General features: G+C 39.0%; 1 protein-coding gene across 1 annotated transcript; it reads right to left on the bottom strand.

Annotated features, from left to right (window-relative positions):
• Window positions 1-685: 685 nt before the first annotated feature.
• LOC115746244 (pentatricopeptide repeat-containing protein At4g14850-like) lies at window positions 686-10636 on the bottom strand. The gene is made up of 16 exons (XM_030681946.2): window positions 9994-10636; window positions 9194-9256; window positions 9019-9090; window positions 8804-8911; window positions 8648-8722; window positions 8492-8545; window positions 8252-8377; window positions 7739-7828; window positions 6895-7017; window positions 6065-6184; window positions 5810-5926; window positions 5469-5525; window positions 5307-5381; window positions 4852-4950; window positions 3553-3858; window positions 686-3383 (listed from the first exon to the last, which is right to left on the bottom strand). Exons 1-16 carry the CDS (start codon window positions 10150-10152, stop codon window positions 1191-1193), a joined length of 3837 nt encoding a protein of 1278 aa, XP_030537806.2. The 5' UTR covers window positions 10153-10636; the 3' UTR covers window positions 686-1190.
• Between the last annotated feature and the right edge of the window lie 3699 nt (window positions 10637-14335).

The raw sequence follows: 14335 nt of genomic DNA, 5'->3' as shown, positions 1-14335 counted from the left end.
GGAAAGTCATCAAATATAATTATGTAATTATTTAATTTAAATGACAAATTGGAAAGAGAAATAATTTTTCAAAACAGAAATTTTGTGCGATTACCAAACGCGTTTCCGTTCCGGGAATATAAATTTTATGCAGTTAGCAAATGTGTTCTGATTCTCTAAAACTCATCCAGGAAACCGAATAAAAAAAATTCGATTCTAATCAAAATCACTTTTTTGGAACAGAAACGTTACCAAACATGTCATATTTGTAATGTAACCCATAACTTCTATTTGATTTATGTCTATTTCTTCTTTAGGCATTCAAAATACTCGCTTATTCTTAAATGTGATAAAGTTATGAAAATATTATATCATATAATTTTTTATATATATAATTGTGAGGTGAGAATATTTTAATATTTTTACGAAATAGGATCTGTACATAAGGGCATTCCTATACTTATGACTTAGAACGCCATAGGTCTAGATTTGATTGTTGTCTTAGGGAATTGAATTCCCTAAACTTAGATCTAATATTTTTACCAAAAGAAAATGGTCTAATTACCAATTGGATAGGTTCTACATAAAAGCGGATGTTGCCACTAAATTATCTGCATCAAATACGTAGGTTGCTTTTACATATAAAAATAGATCTAATACTTAAGGACCGACCATAGAATCTTGTTCAATAAGTGGAACAAAAAGGTTTAATTACCATTTGCGTAGGTTAGGTTCTCATTCAATCACTCTATCCAAAACCAAGTGTCATTCAAGAGAAGCATATGGCCAATTCTGAGTTATCCTAAAGCCAGCATCCTTATACTTCTCATGTATAGTTACTCAAAAATTTAAATATCTACGTACAAAAAGCTGTTCCTTAAACAAGTTCATGTAATTGAAGTCCGCAGAAAGCATATATCTTTCAGTTTGCATCCAAGAAGGCCAGAAATAAAGAGGAGCTGATGCAAAATTGTATAGAAATTACTTGATCCGTTGAGAATTGTATCTGTATTCTCGTCTAAGTATCGAATTTTCTGCACGGCATTTTGCTCTGCATTGTGCTCTGTTTTTGTGTGAAAGAATTGAGAAGAATATGTCTTATGTTAATTCCATATTTGCTGAGCGACAGATTCTTCCTGTTTAGCAACCAGGTAGCTTTTGTATTATAGCAAGCCACCCAGATCATATTGGTGTAAGGAAAATTAAGAATTTCAAAGAAGGCCCCAAAAGTCTCCACACAAGCACTTTCCGTCGACAAACTTATGGAGCCGCTTCCGATCTTGGATGACAATTTTCCTAGCAGTTAGAATTGATAGGCATTTGATGAAATCATGGCAGATTCTGTACATACTAGTATTCTTGATAATCTGCATTGGTGCTGCATTTGGCGTGTTCAATAATCCAAAAGCAAGAGCTAATACTTCGCTCTGGTGAATCCTAGAGGCTAAGTCGGCTTCCTCATTATCCCTTAGCTCTGAACTCCCCCAAAATTCATATCCAAGTGTCTTTGCTTGGCCAAGCAAGTCTTCCAACAGTATGCGCATCTCCATATCATTACCAGGACAGGACTGCTCATTTGGCTCAAATGAATAGACCTTGCCTTTGATGCAAATCCAGCTCCAGTCTCTTAGTTTAATGGGTTGCTCCTCTCTCATCAATTTTTCCACATTCGATGCGTCCATCCACCTCGCTGTAGCTCTGTATGTCCTCAATAATAAGATGCAAGTCTCGCTATCTCTTGGGTCTAGCTTGATTAACTGCTCAGCTGCATGAAGACCTAATTCCGAATTTCCGTGAATACTAGCTCCAGCTATTAAAGCCGACCAGATAAACTCATTCGGCTCATAATTCATTTTCTTGACTAAATCAAAGGCTTTGTCTAAGCTACCCGACATCACAAACATGTCAACCAGCAACTCAAAGTGGTTCATCACAGGCTTAATTCTATATTCCTTCTGCATCACCTCAAAGTAATTCAGAGCCTCATCTAGCATTAGAGAATGACCACAAGCTGCCAGGACGCCAACAAAAGTAATTTGATTGGGTCTGACACCCACAAGTCTCATGTCCTCAAAGAGTTGCAGGGCTTGCTGAGTTTTACCATGAAGGGCGAAATTCGTGATCATGGTAGTCCATGATATCAAAGTTCTGGTAGACATCTCCACAAAAGCTTTACTCGCTCTTCTAATGTTCCCACATTTACTGTACATGTTAACCAGTGCAGTCCCCACAACCACATCAGACAAAAACCCGGTTTTGATAGTCTGTGCATGAATCTGTTCCCCTTGCTCCTGTGCTACCAATTTACTGCACAACGTCAAGACACTTGAAAACGTGAAAAGATCAGGTTTCAGGCCAGAGTGGGTCATTCTTAAAAAGATCTCCAGAGCTCTTGTCCCACCTTGGTATGCAGAAAGATTGTCAAATGCAAGATCCATAATTTGCACGTGCCCTGCGATGATGGCGTTCCACGTGACCAAGCTGGAGGATTCAATTTCATTGAACAATTTGTATGCCTCATCTACCAACCCACATTTGAGGTATAAATACATCACAGAATTCCTTACCGGTAGGTTCAATTGATAACCACGCTTTATGCTCAAGGAGTGAACCTGTTTCCCTAAACTCAAAGACATCACTGTACAACAAAGGCTTAAAACACTAGTTAAGGTGAACTCATTGGGCTCAGCATTCTCCCAAAGCATCTCACTGAAAAAACCCAACCCAGAAGCAGCCTCGCCATTTTCGCCACAAGCAGATATAATAGCAGTCCAGGAAATCACGTTCTTCTCCATAATACCTCTGAAAGTTTTAACAGCATAATCTAAGTTGCCAAATTTGGAGTACAAGCTACAAAGCGCATTGCCAATGCTCGTATCATGTTCAATCCTGTACTTAACTATGTAGGCGTGAATTTGTTTCCCCAGTTCTAGAGATTGCAAAGAGGAACACGCATTCAGAGCCATTCCCAAGGTATAATTGGTAGGGTAAGATCCTGCTTCCAACATTTCCAGGTAGACTCGGATGGCGACCTCCGGCTCAGAGCTGTGGACGTAACCCGTAATCAGGGTCGTCCAAGCAACGACATTTCGCCTCGGCAAATGGTCGAAAACCTTACGGGCAGCAACCATGGCTCCGCATTGCGCATAAACATTCACAAGGAACGTCATGACAAACAAATCAGCATGGGCTCCTGTTTTAATGACGTGGGCATGAACAGCTTCCACATCTGAAACGAAACGCCTGTCCATGCATTCTTGCAAAAAGGGAACATAATCAAAGGGTCCGAGTCCTGTCTCATCTTCTAACACAGGGAGCCCTTCTCCGAAGTCTAAAGACTCACCCTCCAGAGTTGCGCTTGCGCTACTGTTGGTTTTACTCGTTCCACAACAAATGCCCGGAGGCTGAGTGAACAAATGGAGCTCAGAGTCAGTCCCAGAAGCTCAATCGCACTGACTGGCAAACATTTTTCTACGCAAATTGGTCCTACTATTCCCTTGAAAAGACCAAGAATCTAATGAACTTGAGCTATCCGCAGTGAGAAACGTGTCCCAAAGATGATAAAGAGAATACCTTTTTCCACAGCGAGAGGAGAGACGCAACCGGAGATTCTCGAACGCGGCGAAGAAGGGGCGAGCCTGAGCGTGGTGGCGAGAGAGAGCGAGGGCAGACGCGCCATGAGGACCGTGGGAGACAGAGAGGAGAGGAGCACTGGCAAGATCGTTGCTGCATGGGGAGAAGGGCTCTTGGAGAAGAAGGACGAGGCAAGGAGGAGTGAGAATATGATAAGACCGACGATGATGTTCTTCTTTCGTCGTTATTTTCACACAATTGGGGAGAGGGAAGAGATGACGGATCATTTGCCCGAAAGGCTCGTTTCTTGAAAAAAAAAAAAAAAAAAATAATCTCAATTTGGAAAGTTGGTTAATTCCTACAAAAGCAAAATATTCATGCAGCAGAGCAGCCCATTTCCGAAATTATACATCACCCACTTTCATTTTTGCAGAATTACCTTAAGAAACACCCGACACTTTACGAAGGCCTCCGTGTTATGTTTGACATTCCGACGCTCTCCAACATGCGATTCGTCGGCTCTCCCGACAGCGACACGCGAATCTAGCATCTCAACACGCCATTTAAACACGCACGGGACAATTTTAAGTATTTTCAATAAATTAGGAATCGAAATATATATTTATAAAAAATACATATATTTAAGTTATATATCCAGCTATCTCAAAATTAATATAATCAGTCCGCCAAAAAAAAAATCCTAATCATGAATATCTAGCAGAAAAAGAAAAAAACTCACTTTATTTTTATATAATAATTTATATATAAAGATATACATTTAACAAACAACGTGTCTAAACATATAAAAATCCTCCATTTTTTTAGAAATGACGTGTTTGAGTATCTTATCGTGTCATATCGCGTCACATATTGATGCTACTTAGAAATTACCTCGTTTGCATCAATTCAAATCCTGGATTTTCGAATTGAGAGAGATAAAATACTCACTATTTCTTAGATTCCTAGCCGACGACCGGCTACCCCTTTCGAGCTCAGCTGACCCTTTCTTGATTCCAAAACCATTGCCCATTCCAAGCTGCTTTTCTTCAAAATAGACTCAACTTCCAGATAATATTATGGTCATTAACAGAGCCGCGCCTTGCGTCACATCAATACACTGATATAAAGTATCCATTCCACGAAAATATAACTATACACACCACAAAAAAGAAATCTTCGTTTATGGCAGATTCAGGAACACTCAAATCACACTAGCTACTACCTCCTTCGAGATGTTAAATAATTAGCACAATACTCCTGTTGCAGGGGGACGCCCGGTATCCTCTAACGCAAGGTTCAGCGCTTCTTGCTTTTGCTCTTCGTGATCCTTGATTTGGCCGATTCGCCGGGAGGCTTCCAGATGATATCCTCGAGATTGCCACAGAAACTCTTGTAGAACTGCAATGCAGATGAGTGACAAAAAGCTATGAGCCGAAAATCCGCTATACAAAGCCGATTGTTAACCTCTTGCCCGCTCAAGACCCCGAATTTTGGGTACAGAAGTACAATCAAGAGCTAGTAGTTCAGGCCCGCAGCACTTCGCTTCCCACAAATACATGGTCTCGCCTTAGCCCAATGGACCGACAGTTTTTATGTCTAGCCTGCCCATACGATTGGCCGGCGCATCGGTTAACCATATGAGCAAGCCCACAATGAGGTCTGCTTTCGAATAAGCTTCTCGAATGGTGGTGAAACAAGAGATAAGAACAAGGAATGGTACGGAAGTGAACACTAATAAATAACATGAACGTCACCTTAAGGTACTCGTTGGCGTCTCCAGCTGCTTTCTGAATATCAACCATGAAGTATGTCGGAGCAACCTCAAAAATCTGGATACCGAAGGAGAGAGTGAGACGAATTAGTCGACTGATTTGTCAATGAAGGAAGAAAAAGGTACCCAATGAGGTAATGCTTACCTCCAAAATAACGGAGAAATGAGAGGTCTTGCTAGCTGAAAGACCTTCCACTCTCATCTGGCCATCACCACAAAACTTGAGCTTATGTTTTTTTTTTTTTGGTTGGATCCACAAAACTAAGTTCTTTAACAACATACTTTATGACGAAAATTACTATCATTAAAAATTTCACAATTTTTTTCTAATTCACATAGTCATACGACAAACAATTGGGATGAAACCAGAAACCAAAAACACATGTATAGGGAATCTTAAGGAAGATACGCATGTGGTTATGTGCATATGAGAGAGGGCAAAGAACCAATGCTAAAATTAAAGCAACATATTTCTATAATCTGTACCTTGTAATTGCGAATATGTGTCTTGAAACCCATAGATTGTGCAACAACTTCCATGCTGGATAAAACCACCTTTGCGGGCTTTTGCGACACAAAGCGAGTTTGATGCTTCACAAAGTCCTGTCAAAGATGGGACAAATCAAAGTTCAGCAAAGTTTACGAGAAGAGGCCAGTATAAGAAAGAGCATCAACAAAATTATACTACAAGCCGTAATGTATATGTTTCAATAGTATTCTTTATTCAGCCAAATCGTGTACCTGACCCCTGTCAAAGATTGATGAAAGATTTAACCCTTGAGATAAGATTATTAAGTCAAATGCATTAAGGATTAGTGGATGCGTGTCTTCATTCCCACCTTCCTCATTAGCCTTCTGTTCCTACAGAAACAATAGTTTTTCATTCATTAAATAAAAAGAGACGTGGAATGCCAACAGCAGATAATAGGATTGCAACAACGCAGGACGATCATTGAAGCACCACAGCTTTTTTCCTGAGAGCTGAGACCAGACGGCAATCTTATACTAAAGTGGGACTCATAAATACTATCTCATTATGAGATAATAAGGCTTCATTTCAGATAACATTGTGGAGCAATCTCCCACTCTCTCAGAAGTATGCCAAGCAGCAATATAAATTACTTCACTGATATTAATATTTTTATCACTCAGTATAAAAATGTGAACATGATGTGGATGCTAAGTCGAGAGAACACCAAAACATATCAGAGAACAGTTGATCACCAGGATTATAGCTAATATAAGTTCACGAACATTTTTGTCAATTGAAACATACTATTAGATGCGACTGCATATCTTCTGTGAGCTGAAATAAACACAGTTAATGCTCGTGAAGTAATCCCTTGCCAAGCAAAAAGGGCTAACTTCATTTCTTTAAATTTGAGGGAAGAGAAAGAACACATGGTTTATAACTATCCGTTTAAGGTCAGCCAGCACGAGCTAATTATTTTACCCAAATCATTAAATAAGAAGTACTGAGAGCAAAGTTAATAAAAAAGATCTCTTGACCAAACCTGGTCCTTAAAATACTAAAAGAGATCAAGCACTATGAACTTGAAAGACTCACGGACCTCATCATCGTCAAAGGCAGCATTTACATCTTCCAAGTTCACATCCTCAGATTCAATGACTCTGACAGGATTATAACCTTTCTTAAACCATTCGTCATCTCTGATCTGCTCTATTGTAATACGCTGAAAACAAAGAAAGGAACTTCTCAGAGACAAAATGGATTAGCCAATCTCTCATATGGTAACAATAAAATTCTCCGTCAACATGATGAATAGCTGCCAAGGAATAGCAGAAGTAAGCCCTTATTAGCATCCTCCACAGGAGAAGCTAGAAAGTGACGGCAAAAGGACGGGACATTTTTTTCAATACCATGGAGAAAATAGGAAAACGTGTGATAGAATGTTATCCCAAACAAAGTAAATCCTTTATATACAATCTTATTCATCTCCATCTCGCCGTTGGGATGGTTTATACAATTGTGCATGGATTCAAGCTTCCACAATCGTAACAGGATAAACCTACATCCCTCCTCAGTTCAAGACAAAGTTATCAAGACCGCCACAAAGAACAAGAGCATCACCTAGCCAAGAAGCTGAAATTATTTTTCCTCAACCATGAACAGTTGCCACAAATAAAAAGCTGACTGACTGCAAAATTCCTCCTCCAGTAGCATAGTACAGTGACAATTACGCCAAGTTAATTGTAATGAAATAAGTATGCACATGTAAAATTTTCATTCTTTGCGTGCAAATCCATTTTCAACATGCTAATTACGATGTAATAAATAGATGCATATTAATATGTGGTATCAAAACCGAAAATATGGTTTTGCCTCAACATAACATGTGATGCTCGATTCAAGCAGACAAGAAGTTTGCATCCAAGGGTATTCTCAATGCTTACAGTTTCAGGATTTGGATCTAAAATCCTCTTAATCAAGCACTTAGCTCCCACGGGAAACGATGATGGGCATGAAAAGTCAGCATTATCAATCTGCAGACGAAAATGAAAGTTCAGATTCATTTGACCAAAGGAGAAATATCTAAACAAAGTAACACACATTTGTATCTTTGATTAATATGCTGAAGGACTTCCTACAAATACTATGACACTTGATTCCGGATATTACACCTAAAGTGACAAAATAATCTAAATTAGCAGTGTTGACCACAACCTAAAAGAATATATAGCTAGAAGAGAGTCACAAAATCAATAAGCACGACAATATAAAAAGCCCAACGTTCAAAACTACTAGTTTACAATAAAAGTGGGTGATAGACTTGAGCTAGCTGCCACGAGTCCATTATTAAGCCTATCACCAATTTGTGGCTGAGAAAGATTCATCTCAACCTCAAGTGAAAACAAATCGAGACATGGATGCAGGGAAAAAGTAAATAAAGCACAATGAAATCGTGCCTTACTGTAAAGTGTGGTGAGGTCAAGTTCATCAAATGGGAGATATCCTGCCATCAAAACATAAAGGATCACCCCGCAAGACCAAACATCTGCCGGGGCTCCATTGTAACCCTTGTGACTAAGTACCTTGAAAAGAGAAAAGAGGAATATTATCGAAAATTGGAGCACAATGAAGTACATGATATGCAACCCCCTAGCTCAAGAAGCATCGAGTTAAAATAGGATTATGTTGATAATTACCTCTGGTGCCACATAATTAGGAGTTCCACATGTTGTCCGAAGTAGGCTAACCCCCTATAAATAGATGTCAAGAGGAAAGAGAGTCACCACAATCCTTTTTCCTCATATATGATTTCATCAAACTAATGTAACTTCAATGATCAAAATAAATTTTACCTGTTCAGGCAATGCACTAAGACCAAAATCAGAGATTTTCAAGTTTCCTTGGGAGTCGAGTAGTAGATTTTCAGGCTGTACAATGGCGGAAATGAGAATCAGAGTTTCTTCAACTATCTAACAAATAGAAGCTTTAAGACAATAGGGAATCATCACCTTTAAGTCTCTATGATAGACTCCTTTGCTGTGGCAAAAATCTACCCCATCAATTAGTTGTTGAAAGTATCTTCTAGACTCAGCTTCACTGAGATGCCCATGATGGACCTATGCAGTTTTGACTCACACTTGAGTGATAGCAAAGACATTCCACACAAACAAGGTTATACACTCCAAGCAACTGGACCATTGATCTTATAGGCCAGACTACTTACTATGTTGTCGAACAGTTCTCCACCTGTAATAAACTCCAAGATTATGTAGATCTTGGTTCGGCTGGCAAGAACCTAGAAAGCAAGTTCACAAACCAATAGCAGAAAAAAGCATCAGATGAGCTGTGTAGAGAAGCATCATGCAACTAAGATTCTCAGTAAGTTGAAAATCCCATGCCTCATGGAGACGAACAATGTAGGGATGCCGCACAAGTTTCATTATCGATATCTCCCTTTTAATCTGCACAGTTGAACAATATATCAAGAAGAAGTGCAAGAAAAGAAAATTTTCACTAAGTACAGAGGCCTGCTTTAGGTAACCAAATAAGTAATATAAGCAGATACAGAAAATTAAGCGTCTATGGCCTTACAAGAGAAAAATACTGCACCGTACATCCACAAAAGACTTTTGGTAAAATACTGCTTAAAATCACGAGAGAATCAAGCCAAATTATCACGTGGATGATAAGCAAAATGAATCACATCACATATCGAACAGGGGAAGGCACGTTGGCTTTGCCACTCACTCCCATAAATCATTGAATTCTGCAGCATAAATGAATAAATGTAGGATTTATGTATCTTCAGAGAGCATATGGTAAAATTTAATCAGTGCCAGTTGCCACACCCTAGAGCGCCAATTGGTCAGGTGTCAAGGTTATGAAATTTTTAAGGACGTCATAGTGATTATGCTAATTAAGATCTCTTTAGTGTTAGTTTTCCTCTTCTCTCCAAGTTGAGGATTTGAATGGAACAGAAATGCAGGCTTCTACGACCCAAAACATATAGAAATAAACAGAAACCCAAGTCTCCAAGCTGATTTATCCTGATAGAACACGCATACCAATTATCAAGTACATAGCATTTGCACAACCGAATAGATTGATCATCTCTAACAAGCTTATATTTTCAAACTTGGTCCCTCATCTTCTCACCATTCAAGACCCAATTAAATGAAACTCAGAGAGAGAGAGAGACCTGGTCCACCATCTTGTGCTTGATGATGGTGCTGCGATCGAGCACTTTCATGGCGACACTCTCACCCGTTTCAGTGTTCTGCGCGAACTTCACCTTCGCGAAAGTCCCTTCTCCGATCGTCCTTCCCACCTCGTACTTCCCCACCTTCCTCACCACCATCCTGTCTCCCTCCGGCCAGAACCTTTTCACTCCACTACATCAACCGATCACCATCGGTGCAGCTGCTTCACCTCTTTCCCAATAACAAAATCACGCCAAAGACCACTTCAATCCCAGGTTATTACACAAGAGTTGAACTCCCAGGAGACGTGAACCGAATGAAGATGCCACAAAAAAGAAGAAGCAAGAAACCTTGATCTCTCAGCCCATGCGTCGTAGATGAAAATCAGAACTTTACTTTGTCTCAAGAACAAATTTCCCAGAAAAGAAAAGGAGTAAACAGAAGGCAAAAGAGATTCCTTGCGCTCGTTTCCAATCTCTAGAGACAGAGGGAAAATCCCATTTTCCGTGCTAACTTGTTCGCTCAAGTGGGAAAGCGGGGGTGGTGGCTGAATTTCAAGATTTGAAAGCCAAAAAGAGGAAAAAGTTGGGAAAGACAGTGAAATGGAGGGGGATTAGGTGAGACAGTGGGAGTTCGACTTTTTTGAAGAAAGAAAAAAGGAGAAATTCTTCGGAGAAATTAATAAATGGGAAAATGAAACATGAAAACCGGTTTGAGTGCTCGTTGACTGGCGACCTTAATCTCTCTCAATCTTGTCGTCAGGAAGTGAGGCTGTATATGATAACATTTCTGTTCCTCGGAACATATTTGGAATAGAAATATTTTTTTGTGTTTCTACTTCCAATTACGATTTTCGAGAATATAAACGCGTTTGATAAGTATAAAAAAAATACTTTTTTTTCTGAAAGGAAGGATCTACAACCGGCGACCGGCGGCGAACCGGTGGGCGGCCACAATCGGCGGCGATTGGTGGCGTACAGCGAGGGCGGACGGCGGCAGGCGCCAGCGATCGGCGGCGACCGCTTCAACTCCTCGCCGACGATGATGGGCGGTGATGGCTTGCACAAACTCGTCCTTGAGTTGTTTCTAAAAAGTGTTTCAAAATCCAAAAATAAGTTTTTTTTGTTCCTCATTTTTGTTCCAAAAAGTGTTTTGACTTCTCAAAAGTGTTCTCTAACACTTTTGGAACAATTTTTTACCACACATGTTTCTAGAGTATTACCATACAGATCCCGAGTGACCCCATGACGATCATCTTGCCTGAAGCCCGAGTTTGCCTACGTTATCTTATTAGTTTGTTCATTAACTCCTGCTAATCTTATCTCATGAATACTGTTCTTCTCGTTTCAATTTTCCGAGGAGCGTGTGGTCATATATATATATATATATATATATATATATATATATATATAGATAGAGGACTAGAAACCTAAGATAAATTGATGTTCTCAGTCTATTTCTTTACGGCCGAATCCAGTGCAAGCGACTGTTGCAATGCGGCGGGAGTTTGGCGGAGATAACATGGCGTCGCGGCGGGCGCGACGAAAGCAGATGCAACCGATTGGTGCAAAGAAGGCCACACCTCGCAAAGATTGTCTCACCTGAATACATTTGGTATCGGAGTTCCACGATGAAGTGACGTGGGTTGTATCATAAATTTAGCATAGGAAATTCCCCGCTAAATACTTGAAATTTAATATTACATAGCTTTTTCCATGACAACTAATTCCACTTTAAATAGATAAAACTCCACTCCGTGAAATACCTCGTTGACATCGCGAATCGAAAGAGATGAAGGCACTTTTTCGCCAAACGACAATTTACAAGGCACTTATCTACTAGTGTATTTCATAATTCTATTTGTTTCGTAGAAAATGAATGATTTGAAGAATATTTTTCTAAAAATAAATTGCTTGCAACGCTTGAAATAATTAGTCGATGAAACAATTTATGTCTAAACATTTTCTTGAATCGTGAAAATATTTGCCGTTCACTTATTTTTGTAAGCAAAAAAAAGCGATCATTTAAAAAATATATATTTTTCAAATCATTTATTTTTTTTTCGTGAAAAAAAGGCCTTAGTTTAAGTATTGTCCCCACATGTATGAGTAAAGAAGATTAAGAGAGAGAGAAAAGAACTTTGACCATCTGTATGATTTTCGATCTTTGTCCATTAATGTGAACGTAAATGATTGTTTCCCTCCTAAGTTTTGTTTTTTTTTTTTTTATCTCTCCTCGGAGAGTCCTGATGAACTTGAATTCAATCCTTTCGAAAATGCACTTCTCTCTCATTAGAACTGTATCACTTAATGCATGTGCATCCTAAATAATATGTCTAGCGTGCCGAGCGTTTCTAAAACTATACTAATATTTCGTAACCTTCTCTTCGGACTTCACTGTTAGGGTGTCTCCCCATCGGTAGAAAAACACGTTGGTCTTATTCTTTTTTTGTTTGTAATTGAGCGATATAAGGAGAAGTACGGAATTGTAATTATAATTGAATTTTCTGCTGGACATAACTTTAGTTTAATGATGAATCGGGATAAAATATTGTGTCTCGATTTCTCTTCCTTACTTTTACATTTTATTCGATTGTAATTTTGCGCCGAATCCGAACATTCATAACTCGACGTGGTCATCAACTCAATGTCTGGAAAGCGATGTAAGAGCACCTAACAAGTTCAAGATAGGCCGAGAAATCTTGTCGGCCATAAGGAAGATAACAATGGAAATAAGATGATGCGATAGATGGCAAAAGTACAAAAAATAAAACAAATAAATAAATAAAGAAAAAAAGACAACGACCATTAAGAAAATGAAAGTTGCTTGGACCTATGATGACGTCTGTACTTCTAAAGAGGATAGAAAAGAAGAACGCAACGACACGAAACTTGGAAGGGAAAAGTGGAGCTACTCCTGTTCCTTCCACTATCATCTGTCTCGATTAGTGCTTGCTTCCACCAGAGGATTCACTTGAGCTGCATTAAAATTGATTAATTAATTGATTGGTTAGTTAAGTAAATCTATCCAGTTAATTACCGTGATTTGCCAAGTTGACTTACGAAAAGAATGGAGAAGACAGGTGATAATCGTGGGCACGGACAAAGGTGAAATAGATGGAGTTCGGTGGAGCAATCACTTAGTGATTGAAAATACGATATGGGTTAGAGATATCTGATAAACCTCTTGATTTTATATGTTTTTGAAGATTACGCGTATCTCTTTCTTTAATTGTGCCTATGATGATTGGGATATATTTTCTTCGATAATGATCTCACAAAACTTATAAATAAACTGATGTGTGTGTATATAGACGCACGAAATTCTCCAATTCTTATCTTATGCATTTTTCTTAGTAATCCTAAATTGTATAATCGCCTTAATGTGCGCATGTATTTCAATTGGAAAAGTACCGTGGAAAAAAGTTTCCTTTTTGTAAATTTGTCATTGTCATGCTCGTAGCTACCACCGTAGAATGATGGGGCCATGCGTTTTCACATGAATTCACCACACGCCGTAAGACGTTCAAAGATGTTCACAACTCTTTTTTTTTCCAAATTTTGAAAACTTAGAATAATCAAAAGAACGAAATTGGCTTAATAAGACATATACAATTGCGTACACACACTAACAAATATATAACCTTAACCGCATTCTCGAATTTTGCCCTTTTCTTTTGTTTTCTGATTCGCACCACAATTCATAGTCGAAAACTCCAAATGGAACTCCTACGCCCATCTCGATTTAGTAATTTTTCTATCATCGGCTTCCACGAATTTCATCGTCGGTATTTGGGTTACGGTGAGCGAACGACGACAGCCGTGGAACGTGTAGCTCGCCGGAATCGTCCCTAGTCTTTCGGGCAGCTGCAAAGAATGTTCGATCCTGAAATCAAATCATTCATCTCCTTCCAGGCTCGCTCTGTGTACTTTATCCGACAGATAATCACAGCTGCTTTACTTTAATCAGCTGTCAGAAGATGAAATTCCAACATTGCAACGCCAGGCTGGGATTAGCTGGCACGCGTCGCTAATCCCGATTTGCTTTGGCTTCGATCTCGTCCTCTTAAGTTTCTGGAAATGTGAAAAAGGGCCTTGGGGGTAGGCGTGCAAAAAGTCAAGAACTAGGGCTTTTCTTTTCACTTTTCTTTCCCTTGATCTAAAGAATGCAAAAAAGATTTCTCTCTTCTTCTTTTTTTTGGCTTTCGGCAGGCACGAGCACACAGTCGATTTTGTGTTAGAGATAATTAAAGATTCTCTAAAATTATTTTTATTTAAAGATATTTTTTTGTTTATTCTCGATATCTCTCAAGATTATTTGTATCTTGATTGATATATTAAT

Source organism: Rhodamnia argentea, chromosome 2, assembly GCF_020921035.1.
Source record: "Rhodamnia argentea isolate NSW1041297 chromosome 2, ASM2092103v1, whole genome shotgun sequence".
Taxonomy (NCBI): Eukaryota; Viridiplantae; Streptophyta; class Magnoliopsida; order Myrtales; family Myrtaceae; genus Rhodamnia; species Rhodamnia argentea.
The sequence above is the reverse complement of the archived record's forward strand: the minus strand, read 5'-3'. Positions and strand labels throughout refer to the sequence as shown.